General features: G+C 48.3%; 3 protein-coding genes across 3 annotated transcripts; all 3 read right to left on the reverse strand.

The window, feature by feature from the left end:
- Positions 1-4,000: 4,000 nt before the first annotated feature.
- On the reverse strand, positions 4,001-9,672 carry LOC119099051 (inositol oxygenase-like). The gene is given in 7 exon segments (XM_037222102.1): positions 4,001-4,819; positions 5,547-5,681; positions 6,049-6,185; positions 7,418-7,546; positions 7,548-7,622; positions 8,337-8,513; positions 9,601-9,672. Coding segments are annotated over 7 exon segments (867 nt in total). The 5' UTR covers positions 9,610-9,672; the 3' UTR covers positions 4,001-4,614.
- A 549-nt stretch (positions 9,673-10,221) lies between these two features.
- On the reverse strand, positions 10,222-11,273 carry LOC119098375 (glycine-rich RNA-binding protein 3, mitochondrial). Its single transcript, XM_037221294.1, has 2 exons — positions 10,974-11,273; positions 10,222-10,537 (listed from the first exon to the last, which is right to left on the reverse strand). Exons 1-2 carry the CDS (start codon positions 11,271-11,273, stop codon positions 10,463-10,465), a joined length of 375 nt encoding a protein of 124 aa, XP_037077189.1. The 3' UTR covers positions 10,222-10,462.
- Positions 11,274-11,802: 529 nt separating this feature from the next.
- LOC119098376 (sex-lethal homolog) lies at positions 11,803-21,876 on the reverse strand. Its single transcript, XM_037221295.1, has 4 exons — positions 21,788-21,876; positions 16,593-16,767; positions 13,256-13,431; positions 11,803-12,079 (listed from the first exon to the last, which is right to left on the reverse strand). Exons 2-4 carry the CDS (start codon positions 16,755-16,757, stop codon positions 11,803-11,805), a joined length of 618 nt encoding a protein of 205 aa, XP_037077190.1. The 5' UTR covers positions 16,758-16,767; positions 21,788-21,876.
- Positions 21,877-22,135: the final 259 nt, after the last annotated feature.

Raw genomic sequence — 22,135 nt, forward strand, 5'->3', positions numbered from 1 at the left:
TCCGACAGGACGACAAAAAACTTCAAGAAAGCCTTAAAAACTTCGTTCGCTGTTGGTTGTACTGTTTTTCGCCCACTCAATTTACCTCTCACATATCACTCCGGCAATCAACATGAAAAAGCCACATGTGCGTGTGTGGAACGTTGTGCCAATACATGTCAAATGTCAGCGGAGATCGGTGAAAGCGACAAAGCGAGTCACACCAGCACAGCACTCGTCCATTCCGAGATGTCAGCAAGCTCAGTGAAGTGACAGGTGCGTTTCCGAGCCTTCCTCACAGACTGGCTTTTCCTCTCCGCTCCGTCCGCATTCTCATCTACCGACACGCAGAGGGTACGGGCAAGGCGCCATGGATGACGGCCTAGTTGTTCGCGCCACGCACCGTAAAACCACGGAAATGCCCTCGTTTATGCGCAAATGCTGGTCCGTGGAGCGGGCGTGATGGAGTCTCTTGTCACTGGCCAGTACCAATTGAACACGTATGGCGAGGCAGTTGCGGAAGCCACATCTCTATCTATATATATATATATATATATATATATATTATATATATATATCATGTAACATATCATATCATATCATATCTCTATCATACATAATCTCTATCATATCTCATATCATATTGGGTATCCGGCCAAACACGGCAGGAAAAGGTGTCCAGGCAGGATGCAACGGCGGACCAGTTTAAAATCATCGGCTTGTGACTCACGATCCGTCCATCGTGATATTTATCGACCTCGAAATCAACTCAAACAGGCACGAAAGCTGCAAACTCGCAATCTTCGTCCGAGGCTTTATGAAAACGCTGCCGGAGTTTGCTTTGATCACAGTGTGTGCGTTGCATACGTTATATACAAACAGCAATAGTTTCCTAGTCGTGGTAAGCCGTGATGCTCACTAGCAAGTTTCTCTCCGTCTATGCTCGATGCGTGTCATCGAAACTTCTAGGCTAAACCACCAGTATATCGGACAGTCCTTTCACAACACCGCGCAATAGGTGTCACGCCGTGGTAGACGAATGACTGGAATTCTGTGATGTCGTGCGGTGTGATGAATGTATGATATCAGTGATAAACAATTACGTAGCGTTATGATCGGTACCTTACAGAAGCCGCCGTCCTTTCAAACAGCAGCCTTATGCATGTAAGATCATGCCACATATTGCGGCCAATTTTTTATTTGTCCCAATCCTAAGGTAAAAATGTCTCGTGAAAGGCTGCAACATTTTCAGTGCTGGCCTAACATGTGGGGAAGTTCGAAGGACAAAACGTGTAAGATACCTTCAGGATTGCAATGCGGTACCAATCAGTTTCTGATAAAAACAGTATAGGAAAACCGTTGGTGCTGGGGCGATCCCATTAAAGCCGGTGCTGGACCGGTCTGACCAGAGCCAGAGCAGCTTCCGGCCCCACCAAGGCCAGCCTAGCGGTCGATTTCCCCCCAAGCTAGCGAAGGCCAAGGAGCCTTAGAGACGTTTGAAATGGGACCTGTATGCGAAATCTATGTTCATGTCGCAACATTTTTGAGTTGTTATTATTTCAAAGAACGTAGAAGGTAATGTGGGCAAAGCTCCACGTCGCGGGGACCCAGCTTAAGATCGGGGCACCTCACCCAGGTGGGGCACATCAAGATCAATATGGGGCACTTCAAGATATGGGACGTGGCTCCGCAGCCAAACACAAAGTCGCTTCCCGCGGATCAAGAGCAGCGTGGGAAAGGCGTTGAAAACCCAAGACGAGGAACGCGTACTCTAACGTGTGCAGTGCGGTGGACTCCCATTCAGGGGATTCGTACGTAGTGCATTCGGTTCGGTGTTTCCACGGCATTGCGAGAGCCGTGTCGAGAACTGCACTTCAAGCAGACAACCTGACAAAAGGAGCGCGGGAACCGGGGAGGCAGGGAGCGGAGAAGCTGAACTTCCAAATTTATAAAGTTATCATCAGCTCTATGGATGGTGGATGGAAAGAGATACTGAAAAGTAATCATCTGCCACGAACTTGGTAAACTGCTAGCGCCCATTGCCGTGTCAAGTGCGTTTAGCGTTTTGTATATAATTTTGTGCTTTCGGTATCGTCGCCCGTGGTCCTCAATCGTCTTGCTCTACAAGGTGACGCAAATAAGACGGTAGGCAAATGGATGAATGCTAGCGTAACTTAGGCTCTCCCAGGACTCCCTCGTCGGCCTTTATTCAGCAATGCGCTCGATGCCTTCGTGTAATCAAATGGCTAGGCAGCAGACGCAGATGAAGTGTGAGAAACGCGTTAAGAAGTTCGTTGATATATGCATGGCGTCGTTGGGAGTACAAAAATAAAACACAATAACCTAAGAAAATTAGTTTCTAGTTTCCGTCGCCAGTTTCCGCCGTTCAGAGCACTGCTGACATGAAGTTTAGCAAAGTCACGATGACGTAAGTTGTTCAGTGCATTAGCGAGAAACATTGCTCACATAGATAAGACAGTAGCATTAAGCTCATTCCTCGGAGAAAAACCAGGAGTATGGATATAATGTTGGGTTGACATTTCAGCAATATGCCTTTATCTAAACAGAAGCAGAAGTAAATTCGTGAAAAAGTGGGGAAGTGTTCTTCAGAGACCTCGATATCGAACTGCGACCACGAAATACAAAATGCACGAAATGCCTCGTGAAATGGCAGGGAAATAATTATAGCTCCGTTGAGCGAAACACAGAAGTGATGACACCAACTGGGGAATAACAACAATGCAAGTTCATATTCATCAGCAAATCAACGTAAACTGAAAAGAATGTTTCGTTTGCAAAGGCATATGTTGCATTGAGAACGAACTCAGGCTATGTCACGTGCATATAGACCAACCATAGAAGAGCGCTTGCAAATGAAACCAGTGCCGCATGTCACCGATTCTCACTCCAGGACTTCTAACAATTGCTCAGAACATAGAAAAACAAGCTTCCTCTGGGACGTCTCGGTGCACACATGTCTGAATTGATAAAACTTGTCTCAGAGTTAAAAAACATCACACCGATGCCCCGGAACAATCAATAGATGAACTCAAATTTAGGCTGTTTCTGGGTGATAACCTCCATCGCACAAGATGTCCCCGCTTTTTAAAATGAAACTAGCACTTGCAACATATTTGGCGAATTGTCTCCCTCAATTGGCTGGGAGCAAAACCTGGTCTCCATTCGGACTTTTTGGGTAAAAGTCTCACAAGGTTTTACAAATTTCAGAAGTACCCAAAATTCAGGCCTGGTGAATTGGAACTCACTGCATCCTGCAGAGGATGGGGCTGAGAGTGGGTGAAGTTTTCAGTTCGGTTTTTGGTACAATAACATTTTTACTCTGTTCCTAGCTACCCCAAGGTTCAGACCTTGATTAAGACCCTAGAGTGCGTTCTTCCCTTGATTAGTATTCAAATAAGTACCCAAAGGGCTGGAAGTGGACTGAGGTTCTAAGCCCGACTTTGGGTATGACGGAATTTGTACCCTGTTTTTAGCTGTCTTATACTTTAAACCCGCATAGAGGTCATGCCATGACTTTGCGGCAAAACACCGAAATCGTGGAACAGAGCTTTTTGTCTCCTCTGTACGGTAGCGTCGCTCTACCGACTTGCAGTTTTTGCTGTTACCAAAATTAAACAACTTGGAGGTCAAACTGTAGTGTTAAGGTAATACGCTTAAACCGTGCAACGAACCCCGTTGCGAGTTATTAACGATATAGTTATAATGGTTATAGAGTACGCGACGACTTCATTTTTCATTTGATACTTTTTGGGTGGGGAATTTGAAATAACCTGGAAGCCAAATCACCATCTTCAGATTCAGAAATGACGTTTTTTTGTGATTCTTTCGTTGATTTGTAAAGCGTGTGGCTCAAAGCCCTGTCACTGGAGCCATCGTCGTTAACTAAATAAATACTAATTCCCAGAGATATCTGGCTCCACTTTTGCTGCTCAGATCTTGGCGCCATCTGCACGACGGTAATCAACATACTTCACGTCTGGCCTAAGACAGATCAGCAGGTGCTGCGGGATCGTGAGTATTCAAATCGTAGTCCATTCAATTGGCTCGCATACAGCCGAACACTGCAAATCTCAGGCAATCTGAGGCAGGGCAGTACGACGGGATGATCACATACCGCACCTTTGCCGAAATGCTTGTCGAGCACGTTCAGAAGTCGCTCCATAACAGTCCACAACGCCCGCCACCGTCAAACATCGATCTCAAAGGTCTATATAAGTAGTAAAACACCGCTCTCTCACCCGAATTGAGGTAAGGAGGCAAAACAGCACGGCAGCACGGCCTCCAGCGACGCGACGCGCTTCCAAGCAGTAATGCTGATCCTATTGCACGTGAGTGTCCCTGATCCTCCATATCAACAAACCATGCCAATGCGCGGGTTACGAAGCATTACACCCCTCCCGTCTAAGATTGAGCCAACCGAGCATTTAAATCGCTGGTAACCCCTCTGACGCAGCCGCTTATCACCAATGTCGACCTAACATAGGTCACGAACGCACAGCACTCCAGCACCCCAGTGCGCTGTGTGCAATGGAAAAAGTGCACTGCGCCCCAATGCACTGAGAGCGCAGGTGCGCTCGCCGGCGGTGTGCAGACACCGCTCCGAGTCCTGCGGCGCTACCACTTGAGCTTGCCGGGGCAGTACTTGTCGATGAGGCCCTGGTAGTACGGCATCAAGGCCGGTATGTCGGGCATCGTGTCTGACTTGGTGTAGAGGTCGTACTTGTTGAACCGACGGATCCAGGGCAGCATGCGGAGGTCGTGCTCGTTGCACAGGTGCATGTAGTCGCCGCCCGTGTGCCAGGGGTAGAAGCTGTGGAACCTGTGGAACGGAGCGGATAAGAACGCCGGTGGCCGTCTTGGCGACTGCGTTCGATTTGGCTGTGTTCTATGTGGTGACGACGTCACATCAGGGACGGCGAATCCCAGAAAGGAGTTCAGCAGCCCCTCCCACTCCCCAGCGAAAATTATTGCCTTAAGGCTACCGTACCCACAGAAGGAAATGAACTCAACACTGCGCTTGCCAACCTCCTCCCAGCCCCCACGAAGAGCCGCCGCGCGTGCGTTGCTGTGCGCATCTGTTCATTCATGACACATATTGCTGGCGTTGTGCTGCGTTGCTGAGGTGGTAGATCGCGCAGTGGTATTTGCTTCTTACCGGTGTGATTTGGCACGCGCCACGCAAAATTTAATGCAGTACATTGTTTTACGCTTATACAACAACGAGCTTAGTCGAACGAGGTTGGCAGGCCGGTTGTGTTGTAGTCTTTTGGGATAATGCCACGAAATCCAAAGTGTTCAATTCGCCATCGAGATTCACCATTTCAATTTTCGACGGAAACCATCATTCATAACCCATTTATGACCCTTGCACTGCGATGGTGTACCGCTCATTTATATATATATATATATATATATATATATATATATATATATATATATATATATATATATATATATTGAGGAAACGCAACCAATTAAAACATCTGACGTGCCATACATAGCGGCTGAACTGTCAACCGATCGATAAAGCCTCGCTCTGTACTCACCTTATCATCGCCAGACCCTGCTCGGGGATGGTGCACTTGTTGTGCTTCAACACTCGGTACAAGTACTCGTCGTGTCCCCACGAAATGAGCACGTTGTCCAGCCCGCAGCCTGGCTGGTACATGCCGTTTTCAGTGCTGCAAACCGAATGCAACGTAACAGAACATGCGGCGTCATGCTTCAACATCGTTTGGGCTGTGATTCGATTCCGCACGTGTCATATCACAGGATGTTGTTTTGGCACGGGAACTAACCACTTTTTCCCTTTGCGAATGATGACGCATGAAAGTGGAACTATTCTGCTCCGTACGTGGCAAGCTAACACTCGCTGTTACACTCATTCATTTCGTTGTCACTCAGAACAACACAAAGCATATATCCAGGCATCCAATAATCAAGCTCTCGAACGATTCACACAAAAGTGTGAAGAGTGCACAAAAGTGCATCCACAGCTCACGACCTCTCTTCCGCTCCCGCCGCGCCGGCCGCTCGCCGTCGCCTCACTTGTATCGGGAGTCGGCCAGGTCGCTGTTGTTGTGGAAGGTGGTGTCGCGGTAGACGACGGAGTCGCCCACCCGGCAGCCGACCACGAACGTGTCCCCCACCGTCGAGAACTGCGGCTCGCCGTAAAACGCCATGACCTGGGTGCGGGGGCGCGCGAGTCACGGGCTGATGTAGTGGACAGGTGCGGCGAGTGATGTGCGGTGTCTCGGGACCGGGGACAAGACGCAGAGATCGCCAAGGGGCGAGGAAAAACACGCCAAGGATGGTGGCGTTCATTAATGGAGTGCGTCTGAATAAGACGGTTAGGAAGCACAAGAAACGACACGTCACAGGGGAGGGTTTCGTGACGGGATGTGCGTCAAAGTGGAAAAAGGTTGCAATCATGAGCACGTTACCAAAAACGAAACACTCGCGAAGTAGGTAAAAGTTGGCTGCGTGGGTCGACTTTGGAGAAAAAGGAGCTGTGGCGCTAAGGAAGCAAATGTGCACCAAACTAGAGCATGTTCACGGGCGCGATGTTAGCAAAGGGCAAAATGTCACCATGCAAGATATCCGATGTCTTATTTTCTTCCTGATCTGAGCACTTCACAGACTTAGAACAATTGCACTTCTTTCACAAAAACAATAAAAAAACAGCGTATAGATCACCGACGATATGTCCCAGTAAGCGGCTGCAGCGTGACACAAATAATCGTCCAGGTCACAGCCTATAGTAAGTTTCAGTAGCTACAGCACTTCTATGCCGTTCACATCATCCAACCATTAACACATTGAACGCGGCCTGTTCTGTCAGTCAGTGTTGATATTATAGCACATGGAATCGCTGGGTGAACGTAAACGGTCATCCAAATGCCATGACATAATCTGCTCAACGCACAACCTGCATGGCATAATTGGTGCTCGCTACAGGTATATTATTGCTTTCTTTATCATTGCTGCGCATTACATTTCTTGCCTTTTATTGCCGGGAACACTTTGGGATAGGACAGAAATGCGCGGTACAAGTGCGACGATAAGTTTCGTCCTACAACGTGAATCAAGGAACCCACGGCCATTCCCAAGTACTATCGCTTGCTAATGTGTAAAGGCTGCTGCAGAGCCTCCGATGAATCAGAAAAATGCCGTTCACTATTCTCCCATGCAGCCGACGTATATGGCAAGCAGCCTTGGTGTATCGCAGCGGTCGTACACCGAGCCAGTGACACAATGATATCGTTCGACAGTCACCCCGTGACCCCCCCCCCCCCCCCGTCGGGAAGAACGCTCCGCCAGCGAGCCACGGCTGCCAGCTGCGGCCGGGACTCGCTGCTTGACCCCCCCCCCCCCATCCCCATCTGATTCCCGGCAAAGACGCGGCGCGACCCCCTACCTTGCCCAAGTCGTGGATGAGCCCGGTGAGGTGGAACCAGTCGTCGTCAGGGAAATCCTGTCGAATGCGCTCGGCCGTCTGGAAGGCGTGCACGATGTTCGGCACGTCCGTGTCCGGGTCCGCCTCGTCCGACCAGGTCGTTCAGCTTCTCCAGTGCCTCCAGGATGGTGGCCTCGAACTTGTCGAACCGCAGCCAGTGCGCCATCTGAGCAATAAGGTGCTCACGGCTTAGTGAGGTCGGTGGTTGCTGAGTTCGCGTAAAAGGTGCATGAAATTCGTGGCAGGAGCGGACATTTCGTGCGTCGTCGTTTGTTGTGCCTAGGTGGATTTGGTAGGTTGGCGAGTCCTCTATTTGTGACAATAGTGTTCTAGCGTGAGTAGGACTAATTTAGAACTAGTTAAAAGGCGTAGGAGGTTGAAAACTGCATCGTGTCGGCCTATGACTCATTGACGGCAGCTGGATGGCACCTTCGGCAGAGGCTCTTATACCATTAGCGGTTATATACGCACAGAGAATATCAGTAAACGCGAGTACCCGATCAGAGCGTCCTTGAAAGGTGGAGGCAACTGCCGGCCTGTTTACATCACCTGTCTGCCTGTTTCCCGGCAAATGGCTCCTGACAACCATCACATCTCGGAGGGAAGCAGTGGCGTAGCCAGAGGGTCTTTTAGGTGGCATGACTTTCTTCGACATGGCGAACGACCCCCGCGAAGGAATGCCCCGTTACCTTTTGACACTTAAAGATGCTGTAGGCCTTCTAAAACTAGGCGAGAAATGAAGATCGCCAGCCTACAAACGTTTTCTGAATCCCAAAACAGCAGGTACCCGACGCAAGAAAGAGAACATCCTTGGTTGGAATCCCTACGAATCCTAGCTACGCCACCGAAGGGAGGATAAAAGCGGGCTACCCTTTCTCACCTTCCTTGTGACGTAATCGACTGTCTGATGAGTGTGCATCTTCATGTAGGTCTCGCGCACCCGCATCTGGATGGGGTCCGTCTTGTCGACGCTGAACTCGCGGAACAGACCCTTGGCCTTGCTGGACGGGATGTCTGGCCGGTACACCTCCGACGGGTCGATCATGCACACCGGGCCCTGCAAGACGGGCAGACATCTGTGCAGGCAAGTACGCCGAGCAGTACGGGGCGAATCCAGGCCCATTGTTGCAGGGAATTAGCCAACAGTGAGCCTGAGGTCCACTCGCGGCTAGTTGGAATCGCTGGAGCTGATATGGAAAGCTGCTGAAACAGCGGGAGAACTGTATGTGAAATCCGACCATGCGCTCGGAAGGCATCTATCTCTCTCTATGTGGATCCCGGCGAAGTTCAGTGTAGTTACCTTAAACCGCTGTATAAAGATGCCCAACTCCGCTCATTGCGCTTGGGCACGTTAAATCGATGCCGTTTAAGCAGCATACCACGGCACGGCCACGGACGGAGTTCTATCTCGCATGTTGCAGGAGTCCATTTCTAAATTTGATGGTAATGCATCTTCCCAAAAGGCAGTTGTGCGGACCCCACCGACCCCAGTGGTAATTAAAACCATGGGTACAGCCTTTGGTGCACGTCTGTTACTGCGTCCGCGTCCTTTTTCGCCGAGCCCGTCGGGGACAAGGTCCTTCTTCACTTCCGTACCCAGGACAATCCACTGCTTGGTTCGGTGTAGACTGTGCCGCACTACTTGCAGGCGCGGCAGGTGGCTGCTGGGCTCGCCGATTCCGATCCTGCGCTGAAGGCTCATGCCTAACTCCAATTACATAACAAAACGTTATGATGGTTTCACACGATGCGCAACGCGATGATGGTATGAACACCATCCTTTCTTTTTCGAATTTGTTTCGATTTGGTTTGTCCTTGAGGCATTCCATGCCAGGCAAATCCCACGCCGGGTTCTGGGGCGATTTTGAGCGCTGCGCCCCTATTAAACTAGTCCGGAGAGTTCTCCATTCCTACCTTTCTGGAAGCCCTTCGTGAGTATTGCCTGCGTACAACCCGTAAGTATGTGCAATGCGAGGATAAGTGCATGACAGCGTCCACGCGCACCCCAAATGCCACCTCTCGCAACGCACGCAAGCGAGTCCGATGCGCATCAACAATGCATTGCGAACACCCCCCACCATGTCGACCCATGTTTACATCAGCACCGGTGACAACAGTCGATACTGATCCACGACGCCGCTTACCGTTTCCATGACGACGGAGCAGGAGAGGCACGCGCCGGACGAGCGCCGCAGGCCGATAGCAGCTGTACTGGACTGGGCGGCAGGCAGGCGCCGCCTTTTATCGACCACGTGCTCGTCCCACGTGCCCGCCATTGGCTGGCCGCACGGAACCAACGGCGGTACGTGGGCTTCGATCGTGAGTCGGCGACAGCAGGCGCCGGATAAAAAGATCGCTCCCAATGTTCTCTTCAGTTGGATAGCGCCGGGCCTCCTTCGCTGCGCCCGGTCTTTTGTGGTTGTCTGGAGCATCTTGCGCTGTCCTCCGCCCCTGAGCACCGACCCACTGATCCTGTTATAACCGGATATGTCTGCCCGAGGATAGATGTCGTTGTGGACGGATCGGGTTTCAGAGTGAGATTGGCGCCACCGTCCGTGAAGCTGGAACGTAGAAGCTCATGTACATTCCCTTATGTTTGAGAATGCATGTGTGCGTTGGGGCCTATCGTCGCAAATCCAACGTCCTTTCACACCCTGCAAGATGAGGAAGGCTCTCTGATTTTAAGTGGTTTCAAGACCGGCTGTTAAGTCCCTGGCTCGTTAAAACGTCGCCTGTTCCGTCCCGCAGACCATCCAAACACCACATGGCCGAACGATGAATATCATGTATCACAAACGAGGCAATGCACTGCGCATATGCGTCCCGTGGCCGGGCCACCGACGGGTCCGCAATCCGCGCTCCCACGCCTTTCAACCACACGAAAATGACCGACAATGACGAAAACAACTACACTTCTCTCGTGGACAAAGCTCTCTTCGATGCCTCAGTGAAGAGTCGGCACAACGCATGCACGGGATGACCATCGCCGTGTGCACCGACGTAAGCTCATAGACCGGAACCCATGGGGTTGAAGCGGTTATTTGACTTGTACGGCATTGCCTTGCTGAAACCGCGCCCTCCCTGAAACGAAAGCCTGCGTTAGCGCTTTCGACAGGGCAGTCACAAAACAATCTACGAGAAATTCACTGGCGGCAAACAGCACTCAACTGAACAAAACGCAACTGATTACAGTACAAGTAATTTGTCGGTATTTTAACGAGCTAGTAAATCAACAAACAGTGTGTCAGCCAACTTCTTCAGGTTTACGCTCTTGGAATGCAAGAATGATAAAGTCCTGTGACGCAATATCACAACCAAATTAATACGAAGACATACCATTACTGGCATTAAACGCGCGACACAGTACATAACGAGGCTGCCTGCTTCTCACCAACAAGCCAAACGCGCATATACAGCCCAGCGGTTCACCCGCACTACAGCAAACCCGGCGCAGTGGCAGCCGCCGCTGCGCCTCGCCAGTGTCGCTCCCTGCGGCCGGGAGAGCCCCTGCACTCACCCGGCGCGGGAGGCTCCTGGAGGCGGCGCGCGCGGGGTCTGCGCCCTCCCAGTCGGCGCCGTCCGCCGCAGCGTTGCCAGCTCCCGACACGGCGTACCCGCCGCCGTACCAGCCGTAGCCGTCGTAGTCGCCGTAGCCGCCACCGTAGTCGCTGTACGCGGCGCCGTAGTCGCCGTACCCGGCGCTGTAGTCTCCTCCGTAGTCGCCGTGGCCGGGTGGGGCGGCGAACTTGGCGGCGGCCGGCGGCGGCGACGGATAGACAGGTGCGCCGTAGAAGGGCCGGGGCGGCCGGGCGCCCATGATGCCGGCGGCCGGCGGCGGCCCGGCCGCCAGCGCGCCGCGGCCGGCGACCGCTGGGGCGCCGCCGCGGCCGCCGCGCGCCCCCGGCTGGCCGGCCGGCCCGCCCCTCCCACCTGTCGACGGACGGGCGCCATCAGCCGATGCAGCGGACGTCGGTCCGGGCCATTGACAAGTCTTCAGGTAGGCAGGCCTCACCCAGCTGATCAGTGAAGTCAGATGTCAACCCCACAGCGAGACGTTGGTAACAGTCGAAGCTACAACCTCCTACGGAAACAGCCTGTTAAGTTCTTTCGATTAGAGCTCCTTCGACCAGTAATGCCCATTTTAAGCCTTCTAGGCTGGTTGGCAAAAGAGACAGTCTGCTAGGTTGGTTGACTACCAGCGTAAATGGTACGGGCCGTTTCTCGTCAGCAGTTGGAGGCCTCCTCGGTGATTTAACCTATCTATTCCCAGTGGCCTCTGCCTAACCTGCAATCTTACACAACGCGGGGGTGCTTCCCCTGCCGTGTCCCTCAACGCCACCGACCCTTCACGCGCGCTCACCCATGCAGCCCATGTACTGCAGCATGTACATCTGCTTGCTCTTGCTGTAGTCCTCGGCCACCTTGACGTTGATAGGCTGTGAGGCACCCTCGGGCACGTGGCCGTTCAGCTCGCGGATGGCGTGCTGCGCTTCCTCGCGCCGGCTGAAGCGGACGAAGCCGACGCCGCGCGGCATCTGCGTGTACTTGTCCAGCAGCAGGCGACGCTGCACGATCTTCCCGAACGGCGAGAACAGCTCGTCTAGGAAGGACTCCTCGATGTTCCTGCGGCACCGGCGCGATCGCCAATGATCGAGAGTGGGTGTGCGAGTGGGAGGGGAGGCCAACGCCGACGAGAGACGCACAGCACCCGACTTCCAGACAACCCATTTGTCCTTATTCACTGAGCACTGATGACTGGAAGATAATGGGATACGCACAGCATCATCCGCCGACCGCGGCAAACATGTCATGCCAAATGTTTCAGCGGCTTCGCAGGGGCCCGTGACCACCACCAGTGCGCGCCCCTCACTGATCCCGGAGTACACCCTGTGATGCGTTCAGGCGACGGATGGGGACCGTGTGGAAGATGCAATTTGGAGGCAGGGCCACCCGCGCTCCTGAGGAGGGATCATGCATCTGACACCGGGAACCAAGCGCCAGATTTACGTGCACGCGGGAGGTTTCTAGGCTGGGACGGAGACGAGGCGAAGCTCGATTTCAAAGCGTATTTGGTGGTAGCACACCAGGGGGAGCCCAGTTCGGTAACACGTGAAAACGCGGAACCTAGGCAGGACGGTGAGCGGGTGCGCTAAAACCACAGCATCACTAACAAGGCTGCACAGTTTGCAACAGTGTAGGGGAAAAATGCATCCACAAAATGTGGGCGCGCAACAAAGCCTCCAATACAGGATGTTTCATTCGAAATGTAACATTTCAAAATTATGTGATAGTATAAATGAAACATCTACGAACGTAATTCATGAAATCGAATGTTTGAAAATTTTGACATTTTTGCTTGTATAGCCAGTGTTTGCCTGTGTGGCCATCTGCCTAGCAAAACGCCCCACGCCTGAACACAAAGGCACTTCTCCGAATGCCAGGAGCCACGACTGCCAGCGTCTTGTAAATGGCGTGTTCAGCCCCTAAATGCTGGGATGGAGGCCTGCAGACCACAGCTCTACTCGCAGACCACAATAGGTCTGCGAGTAGACCTATTGTGGTCTGCGAGTAGTCCACAGGTGTGTGAAAGACACTAATTTAAACGTCCGGCAATTTTCAACAACGCTCCTCGGATGACATGTGGTTGGCCAATTTTCAGTATCTTCACTTGCATATTAACCCTGACTCATCAAGTGAAACATCCTGCATGACGAACGGCCTCGTCCACCAGCCGACAGCGCCGGAGCCGCACCGCCGCTGCCGGGGCCAGCGCCCCCCCCCCCCCCCCCCCCACCGCACCTGGGCAGGTTCTGGATGTACAGGTTGGTGTCCTTGATGTCCTGACCGGGCGGCCTGGCGTACGACACCTTGATCCGTTTGTTTTGCACCCGCAGGCCATCCAGCAACGCGATGGCCTTGTCGGCGTCGTCAGGGTTGATGAACTCCACGAAGCCATAACCGAAGCTGTAGCCGGTCTGCAACACACGGCGCTAGTCGTCCACCGATGCGCGTGCGCTGGCGGGGTGACCGCCACGAACGCAAGTCATCAGCTGACACAGCTGCAAGAAGACCGCCGGGTCCACGGATTCCGCTGCCTCTCGTGTCACCACCCAGCGCTCCCAGCCGAGCTGCAGCGATTGCCGACAGAAGTCCTCAGAGTACAGACTAGAGCGAGCTCTTTAACGCAACGAATATGTCAGCCTCTTTGCTGACCCCATCCACACTAATGCTGTGAAATTCCGGGCTGGTATAAATCGTTCAGATCTGCAGGTAAAACAAGTCTAAATCAAGAGAATTCAATCGTTTAGTGCGTTACATTTTGTTGATTGGATACCTCAGAAAATATCATCTATTGCCTGCAATATCACCATGCAGTGCTATAAAAGACCAACAATCACTATTTCGAATCATGACCTTATCTTAAACAGGGATTGGTCCATAATCAATTTTCAGTGTATCAATTCCTTGGTTCATTTTACACATCTCAGCGTAAGAAATTTGCCCAATTAATATGTGAGAGACATCGATACAAAATGCGTATCTGATTACATGCATTTTTCCTCACACTTACTAGCCAGGAGCACTGCTTCATGGAATACCGGCAAGCACTAACAATCATAACACGCATGGAAGGGGCTGTCCAAAAATTACGTTACGGATTTTTGGTCATTTTCTTCCCTCGCTCTCCGCTTTAGCAACAACTATGCTAGACGAAACCTGCCTCTCCTTAGTTGGGAGACTCCGCTGAAGTTTTTGGGAGTTGGAGGTTCTCCCTACCTGCGTCAAGCATAAACAACAAAGTAGTTCTACTTGGCCCCCAACTGACACAGAGCTGAGAGGCCAATAACGGTCGTGTTCCTTGTCATAAATGAAACCCAATAGAACCCGGCTTTGAGGTTTTAATCAGATTAAAATAACAACTAGCATGGTTTGCAACAAAATTGGATGTGCTGTCACACTGCCTAAAAAAACTCCCTCCCTGCCTCGTTACGCAACTGTTACGGTCTATCAAACCTCCCATTCCATGCCTACGGTAATTTACGGACGGCCCCTAAAGATGGTCGCGCCATCAGGAAGACCATTATCGTCCACAAACATACTGTTTCAAAAGCTAGGAAAAGGGGATTCAGCGCAGTTGAGGCCAGCCGATGACTGCATAGAGGGAGGAGGAGACAAAACTGGAGACCTATGACCTAATAATGCTTTACCATTGTAATTTTCGACAAGTCAACTGAGGTTAGTTAATGCATATTGGTGTTGGTGTAAGACTATTTTTACAGCTACCCCAGATTTGGTGGACAAAAAGTTTCTGGCCGCTTGGAAGATTGGCCATATTCTTCGCTAGACAGTGCGGAAAATTTATTTGGGTTACCCACTAGGACTTTCAGTCCCAGTCCCTACGGATGGACTCAAAAGTTCGCATTACCTCGCGGAGAAGTCGCCAAGCTGCATAGTGGCCAAAAATTATGGCTCACCAAAGCTGGATTAGCCTAAAACTACCTCACACACACATGAACTGAGCTTACTAGCATAAAAAGGCATGCACATGTTAGGATGGGGCTGGTGGTCGAATTATCACTGGGTAATATGATGACTGTAAGTATTTGTGCCGCAAAGTCATGTTCCTCCAACGTCAGAAAACACCGCATTATGATAAATAACAATGTGATTAGATAATGCCAGGAGAAACTTAGCATAACAATGTCAATTTTGTACAATAAATGGAATGATGCTTAGAGTAACACAGAGGTGGTATGTATTTACATAACGTGTACTTGGCTACGAGCACATCCCACGGTTAACACGCGCCCGGGTGGCCGGTTAAACACCTTTCGCTCGAATGGCGTGGGGGTCAATTTGCCACCTCCCCCTTAAGATCTCCCGCAGAAACTAAGAGAGCTAAAGGCACCACATTCACACGGTGTGTTGGCCTGTATGTGAACCCACTTGTGCCAAAATTTGGTGTTCCTAGATCATGACGTTCGGGCCAAATAAGGTCAAACGAGGTAAAACTCCACCTTAGAGTTTTAAGTGCCCCAGAACCTCAAGACTTATTCTAAAAAAGATCGCTGGTACTCATTTAAGGTTAGTGACTATTTGGCCTTTCGGAGGTCGTGTTGTCAAAAATCATACAATACTGCTTGACGTTCTGCATCCCAATAAGCGTTAAAGATTACGCTAGGCAGTATGTTCTAACAAAGTTTTGACCCTGGTCATTTTAGGTCAATGACCTATCCTGACCGCTCAGAAGTCTATGGAAGATGTATAATGCGATTTTCGTCATCAATAAACTCGAAATGGGAACCAAAAACTAACCTACACAGCAAGCTGTAGAGTAATGAAACAGGTTAGTTTGACCTGGGTCTGACGTTCATACCTGACCCTAGGCCAATGAAATTTGTTAATTCTATCGTTATATTGCTAAAAAAAAACAGAAATGCATTGCTTCGTGTAATACTCCGTTGTTACATCAGATAGAACGTTTCCTCACAAAACATGTTTGCTAAATCCATGGACTAACTCTGACCTGCCGTAGCTCAGCGACCTCACAAGGTACATCTAAATTTTTGGTGCCGAACGATCCGCTATTTAACTGTCTATAACTACGCAAAATTTGGCGCGGATACGCCGCGCCGTTGGAAACCATTCTGGAAAACACTTGGGAGTGGTGGGTGGTGGTGGTCAAAATGACACCCCACCCGAGCGCGTGTTAATAGAAAACCATCGGTTCAGTGATGAACATACTTAACAATCGTTCCTTTTGTACTCATTCAAATCGACAACACCCACTGAAGTGTGAGCATATCTGGCTACCAAACATATGACCCAGTAGCAGACTATATTTTGTGGGACGATAAAACATGACCAGATAAACAGCGCCACGCCAGCACAGTTCATTCTCTGAACAGTCCAGCACTACAACACATCGACAAGCTCAAGCGCTAGCAGAGGTCAGTCAATGCATCTAGCGGATTTCAACAAATAGTGCATGAGTAACAGGAGTCTAGGAGCACCACTACAACAAAGTGATCATAGAACATTAACTACACTACATGACTGGCTTTACAATCACCCTGCTTCAAATAGCAGCCTAAAATGCCCAAATAGGAGCATTTTATCTTGATGCATTGTTTACCTGCATATTCCTCATAACTCTACACTGCTTGATGGCCCCCACTGAGGAAAACATTTGTGAGAACTCTTTATCTGTGAGGGCCTGTGGTAGGTAGTTGATAATAAGATTCTTGTTGTTGACTTCAGCCTCTTGTTTTATGTTGCCACCATTACTTCCATCATCCATCTTGACCGTACTTAAAAATAAGAAAATTACAAATAGAAAACTACAAAAATGGTGCAATAAATAACTAGTCAATGAAAAAAGCCTAGCAACATTAATCTCGAAACTAAAATCCACTGGGGACCGAAGCCAACTTATTGGACACAGTCTAGATGAAAAGCTTAAACTGTTTCCAAATGTCAAACATCACCAGTTTCTCTAAACACAGGACAGAACACGAGGGTGCCGCAGATCATGAGATCGACACGTGAAACTATGGACATAATGATACACAAGTATCTGTAATGAAACACATCAGATGCCATAGCCACAACACGTCATAACGAAGAAGCGCTTACCGGCATATGCTCCAAAATATTCAGAGATAGCATCAGTAAAGTTCATGTTTGGCAAGAACCTGACAGGACTAAATTTCCCACACCGTTACTGCCCACATGTTTGGCAGGCAATGGACTTAAAGGGTCTTCCACATTTGTAAATATTGAGACAACGTGAGATATGATAGAAAAAGCCCACTTGAAATCATCAGCATACTTCCAAGACCAAAAGACGGCTCCACACAACGAAATTTCGCTATGAAGTCAACACGGCCCTCAATTCGTCACCGGTTCTTTACGTCATAGAACGTTTTATGACGCCAGAGACGCCGCCAAATTAACCACATCAGACCCGTAATCGTGGCGGGCTGTATGACTCGCCTGCAGTGCCTTTAAGCGCCGCAAGGTGGCGGTGCTGGTTTATGCATGGAACTTTGTGTTATAAGAGCTATGCACGAGCATTTTCGCCTTTTCCCCTGTTTTTTAACATTTCTTCACGGTGGCATGCTTATTACTTTCATCTGCATATTCAGTTACAGTGATATTCTCCAGTTATTCTATCGACGAGCTGACGTCCATCAAAGCCAGTAGTCGTCCAAATGCCTGTGTTGTTTATCACAGAATACCGCTTGCGACTGGGACGTGCAAAATGCAGGTCAATGTGACTGTTAGCCAGTTACCTTCTATCATTGGAAACCTTACATTTCAGTAGTCATATTTGTCTTAACCATGACGAAAAAAGGCAGTGAGGTGGGACATTCACGCGATGTTTCTACGACATAATGCATCTCTTAGTGACTTCCAGATAGACGGTGTGAAATAGGATGCACCACTTCACATGTGCCATGCTCAGAAGCAAGAGGGTTTGAAACCTTAAAAACAGCATGGCTGGGACCGCGGAGAATAATCTTGAAAATGGCTCTCTTGGTAAACTGTCCCCCTAAACAAATGTGAGCCGGCCCCTTGACTGAAAACTTACCATCTTTGTTCAGAGTTCAGCAGACCAAACCTACTCACACTAAAGAGGATTTCAATATACGGAGGATTGTTTTATTTCTGATCATGTCACTAACTACCGCCGCAGGTGCATACTGCACAGCAGACACCTCTGAGCAGAATTACGCACCTTAATTGGAATATTCGCCATTCGAAGATATTGAGAAAAGCAATAGACATGATGAAAGAAACTCTCTTGCAATCATTGGTTTGCATCTAAGTGTAAAAGACTGCTCTGAACAACACAGCTTCACCATTCAGCAAATATGTTCCTTAACACGTCATCGTTTGGTTACGTCGTGGAACGTCTTCATGGCGTCAAAGTCGCTGCCAGGCTAGGGTGTCGGAATTGACACTGCAGCAGGCGGGTCGACTAAATTATAGTGCATCAACTTCCCGAAAGGTGGCATTGTTCGTTCGGGCGCGTTTGCTGAACCAAAAAATTGTTACGTGCGCCTTCTCGTGGTGTTGCGTATTTGTCCGTGATTTTATATTTTGAACTGGCATTCACATGTACATTTATAGCGCTATTCTTGAAGGGATGATTTCACATTTGTATCAGGCTGCGAGATGAACTAGCAATTTTGAATGTCATTCGGTGCCGTTCGCAGCCCCCCCCCCTTCTTAAACCCTAAAACCCTCTAGATTCTGAACCACCCTTCCGCGAAGATGTGCACTGTTTCGTGCAGACTACTTCAAGGCCACTCAGGCATGCGCGCTGCCATAGCAACGCCATTCAAATCCAGCCGTCCAACAGGCCAGGCGGCGTTCTTAGTCAGGAAGGTCATCACCGTCCAATAGTTCAGATCTGGCCTCCTCGGGCTTGATTTCCAAATGAAGTGGACGTCGATTGGCTCTCAAACAATACTGAGGAAGTCGTGCAACCATCAATTACGGATCACGTTTCGTGCTACATAGCTTACAAAATTCGACACTATTTCTTTACTGGCTATTTACTGCGTAAATACAACCTGTGATCGAACGACTTAACGCCGTGACCGAGTCTGTCAATACAAGTAGACATGCTCAACTCACGGATATATATATAGAAGAAAAAAATATATAGAAGAAATATATATATATATATATATATATATATATATATATATATCTGAGTTGAGCATGTCTACTTGTATTGACAGACTCGGTCACGGCGTTAAGTCGTTCGATCACAGGTTGTATTTACGCAGTAACTAGCCAGTAAAGAAATAATGTCCAATTTTGTATGCTATATATATATATATATGTAGAAGAAAAAATATACATATATATATATATATATATATATATATCTGTGAGTTGAGCATGTCTACTTGTATTGATAGACTTGATCATGGCGTTCGGTCGTTCGATCACAAGTTGTACTTACGCAGTAACTAGCCAGTAAAGAAATAATGTCCAATTTTGTATGCTATGTAGCACGAAACGTGCTTCGTAATTGATGCTTGCACGACTTCCTCAGTATTGTTTGAGAGCCAATCGACGTCCACTTCATTGGGAAATCAAGCCCGAGGATATATATATATATATATATATATATATATATATATATATATATATATATATATATATATATATGCAAGCACACCATGAGAAAGGTCCAAAACACGAACACCTTACACCATTTGGCTCAGCGAACACTTCCAGCACCGCAATGCCATCACTCAATGAGTTCGATGTACTATGAGTAAGTGTTAATTTTGCATGGCTAGTTGGCAGTACCTCAATGTCATGCAAATGTTCCATAAAGACCAGGACACAATCAATGACATATTGAGTACCATATTGACTAAAGAACAAACCTCACTGTCTAAAACAGTCTTTTATGCCTAAAATAAAGAAAAGTAGTAAAAGCAAACCAATAGGTGTAATTGCATGAATATCATAATATATGTTGCTTGCTTCAATATTTTCCAATGAGCAGGATTGCCTTAAAGCCATTTGATTCCCAGTCTTATTTCTGCCATAACTGGTAGCACTGTCAAGATTCCTACATGGCATATACAATTATTACACCAAGACTCCAGTGAATATATACAACCAATGATTTGTGCTTTAAAACTGCACCCAACACATTAGACCTGATGATGACCAGCTAGGGTCTGTTATTGCCAAAAGCATGCTCAGGTATGCCAGATGCACATAATTCAATAATCATATTTTCTTTGACCTTGAGCATTACATAGCTAATAACGTGAAAATGTTCATCTGATGTTTCTATGTGTGCCTTGCGTTCGCCTTGCGGTGCGTTGTTAAGCGTTTCTATACGTTTCTATGTGTCATGCGTGCCTGGGTGACATTGAAGTAGTCTGTATCAAATTGTCTCCACAAGTTTACAGGCATCAAGATCAGTAGCAAGATGGTGTTTGAGTCTTAAAAGACCATACCTGTGAACTGTGCTATATGCTTTTTTCAAAATGACTATCTCACTTCAAAACCCCATCGAAATATAGAATGCTCTATTTCACTGTTAGCAGAGGAGTGCTCTGAGCATTTCTAAATATCCCTGTGTATGTGTGTGCATAACTAAATGTATATCAATGTTCTGATAGCAATGCTCTGCTAATAATCTAATAAATGCTCTAATAATATTAATTTTCTGATTTTGTATTACTCATATGCTTTTCTTTTGCAAACCCAAATGGTCCACTTATCACTGATACATTTGTAATGATGTTGCATTCTTTTAATATATTTAAAGTACTTATTTGTTCATCAATCTATTACACTGTTCTCACCACATAATTGCTTGTTGCATAGCTTATAGTCTGCCCATTCCAGTTAAACTCACAGTGGCAGTAACAGCCACACACAAGGATCATTAACATTTTACATGTTGATATATTGTTAATATAATACACAATTTCTCCATATTGTGTAAGGCACAACTGCATGGCAATGGGCCAGACTGCACAAAATGCATACCATACAGAGCATGCCCAGCATAGGACATAGCAGCATGACAGACAACTTCAGCACACACATGTGGCCCATCCAAATATTTGGAGTAAAGCACACAATCAGCACAAATGCCAACAAGTGCTCAATGCTTCAAGGAATGTGATGTTTCAATGACGATTTCAAATAAAAATAATGCAACAATATTTTTCATGAAGCAATTTCATGAAAATTCCACACAAGTTGGCTTGACTGGAATACAGCACAAGCAAGGATAATGTTCAGCTCACTGGTATTGTTTAAGCACCCATCACAGTGGATGCCTTGTTTGTAAACTCAGATATTGGTGGATAACTCAAATTTATCCCACCTTTTGCTATACCTAACTATGCCTATACCAAAACGAACATTCAAGTGCAAAGACATGATGACCGGGCCAGCGACCGGCATCATTGGCCACATAACCTTAGAAGCCTGACTAATGATTTTATGAAGAGGTATCACAGGCATCATGGTGCATTCACGCCAGGTACGTTCAGCATGGTGCGGGCACGCTAATGAAATTACGTACACACCGGATACGTTCGGGGCAATGTGTCTTTGCACTTTCGAGGAGAGACACACGGGGGAGAAGTGATAACTGTTATCTACGACCATCTACACGACACCTTTCCTCAAGATACTCACCTTTAGCGTACTTACCCTACACAGAACATAGAACACACAACCCCTAACTGGATCCACACCGGCAATCTCCACCCGTAAACACAGCCCACACGCCCCTCCTCATAGAACCAGTATACTGTTGTTTTATTTCCTTACGCGTTCAAGGAATCGTTTGCGCATCCGTCTCTGGATTTGGCGGCTCAAAGCACTGCAATGCACTAGATAGTCAGCTACGATTGCAATCCTGCCTATGTAGTGCCCCTTGGCTAGGTTTGAGCACCTTGCCAGTGGTAAATGAATTGAATTTTCGAGCAATACACAACCAAGTTTTTTGGGCGTAAAATTAGCAATCTATCTTCATATTTTTTTCGTTCCAATTTGCCGACATTTATGTCCACACTTCAAGACAGCGTTTTTATTCCTTGATATTTTTAAGGCTCTGTATGACGATGGTACATGTTTTCGGTTGAAAATGCCTTAGATTAACTAATAGATCATATATCG

This window comes from Pollicipes pollicipes, unplaced genomic scaffold (genome assembly GCF_011947565.3).
Source record: "Pollicipes pollicipes isolate AB1234 unplaced genomic scaffold, Ppol_2.1 Scaffold_4740;HRSCAF=5597_pilon_pilon_pilon, whole genome shotgun sequence".
In the NCBI taxonomy this organism is placed as follows: Eukaryota; Metazoa; Arthropoda; class Thecostraca; order Pollicipedomorpha; family Pollicipedidae; genus Pollicipes; species Pollicipes pollicipes.